Source organism: Crocodylus porosus, unplaced genomic scaffold, assembly GCF_001723895.1.
Source record: "Crocodylus porosus isolate Cpor-Errol unplaced genomic scaffold, CroPor_comp1, whole genome shotgun sequence".
Lineage (NCBI taxonomy): Eukaryota > Metazoa > Chordata > Crocodylia > Crocodylidae > Crocodylus > Crocodylus porosus.
Window position 1 is genome coordinate 53490507 of NW_017728907.1, and position 4343 is coordinate 53494849.

General features: G+C 51.0%; 1 protein-coding gene across 1 annotated transcript in view; it reads left to right on the plus strand.

Moving 5' to 3' along the window:
* The first annotated feature begins 1127 nt into the window (after positions 1 to 1127).
* Positions 1128 to 4343, plus strand: part of LOC109307482 (protein zyg-11 homolog B-like) — an 11339-nt gene continuing 8123 nt past the window's right edge. Inside the window, exon 1 of the mRNA XM_019531442.1 lies at positions 1128 to 1207. Within this exon, the coding sequence (XP_019386987.1) occupies positions 1205 to 1207 (3 nt within the window). The 5' untranslated portion in view covers positions 1128 to 1204. The remainder of the gene's footprint in view (positions 1208 to 4343) is intronic.

The following is a 4343-nucleotide window of genomic DNA, read 5'->3' on the forward strand; positions in this document are numbered from 1 at the left end:
TTTCCAGCTGAGCAGGCTCTGCAACCTCACTCCTGCCTGTCACCTGCGCACCACTGGTGACTGGAGCACAATGAGGCTGCAGGTTCAGACTGTGTCTACATCACACAAATTCTTCCTGCGCGCATCTCCAAGATCCGGCGTGTCCTGTTGGCTGCATTGTGCTTACCCTGCGCGGGAGACTCCATTGTACGAACTTCTGCTCTGGATGGAGCGTGATCGGGACATGCTCCAGCATCCCTGCTGTGGAACTGAGAAGGTCATCGAAATCGATAGTGCCCAACCTCATCCCCCTGGGGCCATATGGACGGTGCTTAGTTTGTCCGTGGGCCAGATTTGGTCCGTGGGCCTAGTCCAGCATGTGGGGGTGGGGTGAGGTGGGGCTCAATCCAGCTGTGTCAGTGGCCCAGTCCCACTTGGGGAGGGGGGCATGCCCTGGCCCTCATCCAGCTGTGGTCAGTGGTGAGGGAGAAGGGAAGTGGCCTGGCCCCAATGTAACCATGTGCGTGGGGAGAGGGGTAGGTGCACGCCAGCCGCGTTGTGCAGCTAAGGTGGTATGTCCTGGCCTGCAAATCTGGCAGTTGAGGAGAGGCGCCAGTATTATTTGGCACTGCTCCCCCGCCACCACATTTCCTGACCTATGGGGAGCCTCACGGATCAGATCCCACAGGCCAGAGGTCGAGCGGTCCCTGATCTGTCGTGCCAAGGACACATCCTTTGATTTTTGCCTTTTCCAAAAAAAAAAAAGGACGCGGCGGTGCTTTTCTGTTCCTCCTCCCTCCCCGTGGGGAAGACTGCGCTACCCCAGCCCACAGTGCTGCTGGCCTCCAGCCTACGCCCAGGCCCACTAGGATCCTACAAGCCTCCCTCAATGTCACTAAATGCAGAGCATCCGGGGGGTGGCGGAGGGGCCACACTTTGGCACCCTCCAGGTCACCACTGAAGGGGCCATGCAGGGAGCCCAGGGGGAGCAGCATGCACCCCCCAAGGCCCAGGGCTGCCCATGGGGCACTCACAGGCGCCAGCACTGCGAAGGCCCCTAACGCCCCTTCAGAGGCCCCGCCCCCCCCCCAAACCACGCGGCCCCTTTAAGGGAGGCGGGGCTTGCGCAGGCCCCGCCTCTAGCCGGCTGAGGCTCATTCACTTCCGGGTCGCGCGGCTGCTGCGGCCCCGGCGTGCTGCTGACTGTCGGGGAACCCGTGCCGCGATGGTGAGTAACCCCCCCCCCCCGCAGTGGTGCGGTCCAGCCCGGCTCGGCTCGGCTGAGGCGGGCGGAGCGGCCCAAGTCCAGGCTGGGGCGAGGTCTAGAGCTCTGCCCGGGGGTTGCGGCGGACGGCGGGGCCTGGCACCTGGCGGGGGGGTTGACGTCCCCTCCCTGTTCTGACGGAGCACCCTCCCCCCTCGTGAGCGGGGTAGCGAGTCGTGCCCCGTGACTGGCCCGGCCTGGTGGAGCCAGAGGCCGTTCCCCCCGGGGGTTGGGCGGTGTCAGCTGGATTCGCGGGACAAGGAAGAGCCGGGGGCGAAGGTCGTTGTTCGGCACCAGAGCAGAGTGCACGGGACCGAGGCCCCCCTAGACATGGGCATGGGGAGGGTGGGCCGTTGCCTACCTAGTGAACATAAAAGCCCCCTCTTAATTTGGGGGCTGCAAAGTGCATGCTGAGTGCTAACGGGGGGCAGCTGAGGAAGAGAAGGGGGAGCAGAGGGAAGGTCATTGTTTAAAACAAGTGCACCAAGAGTCAGAGGAAAGCGGCCCCGGGAGCGGGATGGCGTCTGAACGAGCTGGTGGACGCAGGGCGACTGGGGAAGTGTGGGCTGAGGCCTGCTGAGTACGACTGTATGTCTTCCTTAAAGAGGGACTGTTGAGTCCTTGGGACAAATAAAAGACACCCAGAGAGAGGAGTGAGGGTCATGGTTTCAAAACCAGCGGGCCAAGGCGGGGATACTGAGCAGAGCACACCAGGCAGCCTGCAGGCCCTCAAACAAGTCTGCGTAGCCAGCGGGTGCTGTGTGACGCGGGCCTTTTTGTGTGCCGCACGGTGACATGGGCCAAAGGCCACCAACTTCGTGTGACAGGATACGGGGCAGGGTGGGCCAGTAAATGGCATATCTTATGGCGACAGCGGCAGGATCCGTACAAGCGATGCTCCTGATACAGTGAGGACCTGGTCAGAGTCTCCAATGTGCACCTGGAAAGCAGTCCTTCATTTTCTCATTAAGATTAGGCCTCAAATTTGGGATAAAAAATGTGGACGCTGTTGTAGTTCAGAGTATATATTTAGGAGATATTTAGACGTGTTCACGTAAGGAAGTAATGCTAATACATCTTAGTTTGTGACCACAAATGTATCCTTTATTTATGTAGTTCTGGAAAAAAGCACTCATCAAATGCTCTTGCTGGTTAAAACAGTGACTGACCTTACAAGTTGAATTAGTTGGGGACCCCTTTCCATGACAGCCCCTGGAGTGATTGCACTGACCCTCTGAGTGCTATTCTTTGCCCTACCTTCTTTCTGACTTCAGATTAACATGGCTAACCACATCTCTGACCCATAATCTCCAACACACCACATTCAGTCTCTATCTTATCTCTGTCTTAGAAGCTTGGGAAAACAGATGAATATTGCAGAGGGTCCAGAAAGCTAGCAGCCTTTGGTACAAAGTCAAGAAAAATGAAAAGTCAGTGCTGAGGGGTATTCACTAAATGGAGTCTGCCAGTGGATCTTTTGCAGCTGTACAAGATGGCTGCTTGTTAAGCTTTCAGTTGCTTGTAAAGGATCTGGGGGGAGAGGAGGGTAACCCCCCAATCATTTATGCCTTTAGAAACCTAAAACAAGCATCTTTTTAGCATAAAAAATACTCTTTTGCTAGCGGTCTAGGGAAATCTGGCTAGAAGTTCCCTAAAAAAAGGTTAAGGATGCAGTGCATTATTGGCATGTCTTTAGGATTAGGAATGAGTCAGTTTCCATTATAGTTGTAATGAATTTTCATGGGGGCTGTTTAGTTCCATTGTTAAACATAAATTACTGTTCTGCAAAATGTGATTAGATTCCCTGTTCCATGTATTAAAAATGTACTGTAGTCTCAAAGCTGATGTGCTGTTAACATGTAGACCTAAGAGATCAAAGGAAAACACTCTAGTTGCAAGGACTTCTAAACCAAATGTGAGGTTACCATTGCTTTGAATTGGAGGGGGAAAGAAAGTATCAAGGTCCTCTGCATATTGTTCTTGCTGGAATTAAAAAAAAAAAAATCTATGCCTCTTACAGTGATTGGTGGGATTGCTTTATGCATTTGACAATATGGGAGTTGAAAACTCAGAAGCAGGTGTTATATTTCTGGTAGACCAATGTCCTTGGATCCAAGGTACAGAATTAAGGTGGTTCTGCTGCATTGGAGAAGTCAGCATTGTGCTTTTTATGATTGTAACATGAGTCATGTTGAACGTGTGCCCTTCCATAATGAAAACCAAAAAGTAGAAGCAGCAGCAGAATTAATAGGGTATTTAAGGACAAACCAACCAAATGTTACTATCAGAGCTGAAGTTGGTATTAGTTTCCCACAAAGTGTGTAAAAGAAAACGAAGGTAGCAGTATCATTCTGGGAAAAGCTCTGAAGATTTTACAAGTTGATTCAGGAGAAAGTCATAAAAGTCCTGTTTTTGGGGGGTTTTTACTTGTGCAGAAGACTTTTTAAACAAAGTCTGAGATGCAAAGCTTGCAAAAGAGCCAGATGTTTTCACAACTGAGAGGGTAGGACCACAGTTGCCACAAATGGAAAAGCTGGACAGTGAAATTAGCCTCCCTGGGAGGTGCGTCTGTAATTTGATAAATGTCAGATATATTACTTTGTACTTCAGTTTTTCTGGCAAAGATATTGGGCTGGTGCCAAAAGCAATTAATAGCACCAGCGTTTTGACTCCTGTCAGAGGTTCAAGCAGCAAATTACAAGCTCTAGAGCTAACATAAGCAAGAGACACCTTTTATTCTGTGTGATAACCTTCAGGAGGTTTTGAGGAGTTTGATCTCCTAATGGAGTTGACAGCTCTCAAATGCATTAAGCTATTTTAAAATGTTTTGCCTCCACTTAATTTAATTATCTTAAGTGATTAGCCAAATTTCTCTTTAGGAATACTTCAGGTCTTCTTATGTCATAAAGTGGCAAAAGAGGCTGGACATCCTTTGGGATTTTTTTTTTGGCTCCATGTCATCTTTAAGGGTACATGGTATTGCAGCTAGAAATTATGCTTACTGGTAACTCCTACAGGCTGGGGAACTCCCTTCTCATCAGCGCAGAGGCAGAAAAGGATGTTGGAGTCATTATTGATGCCAAAATGAACATGGCCCGAC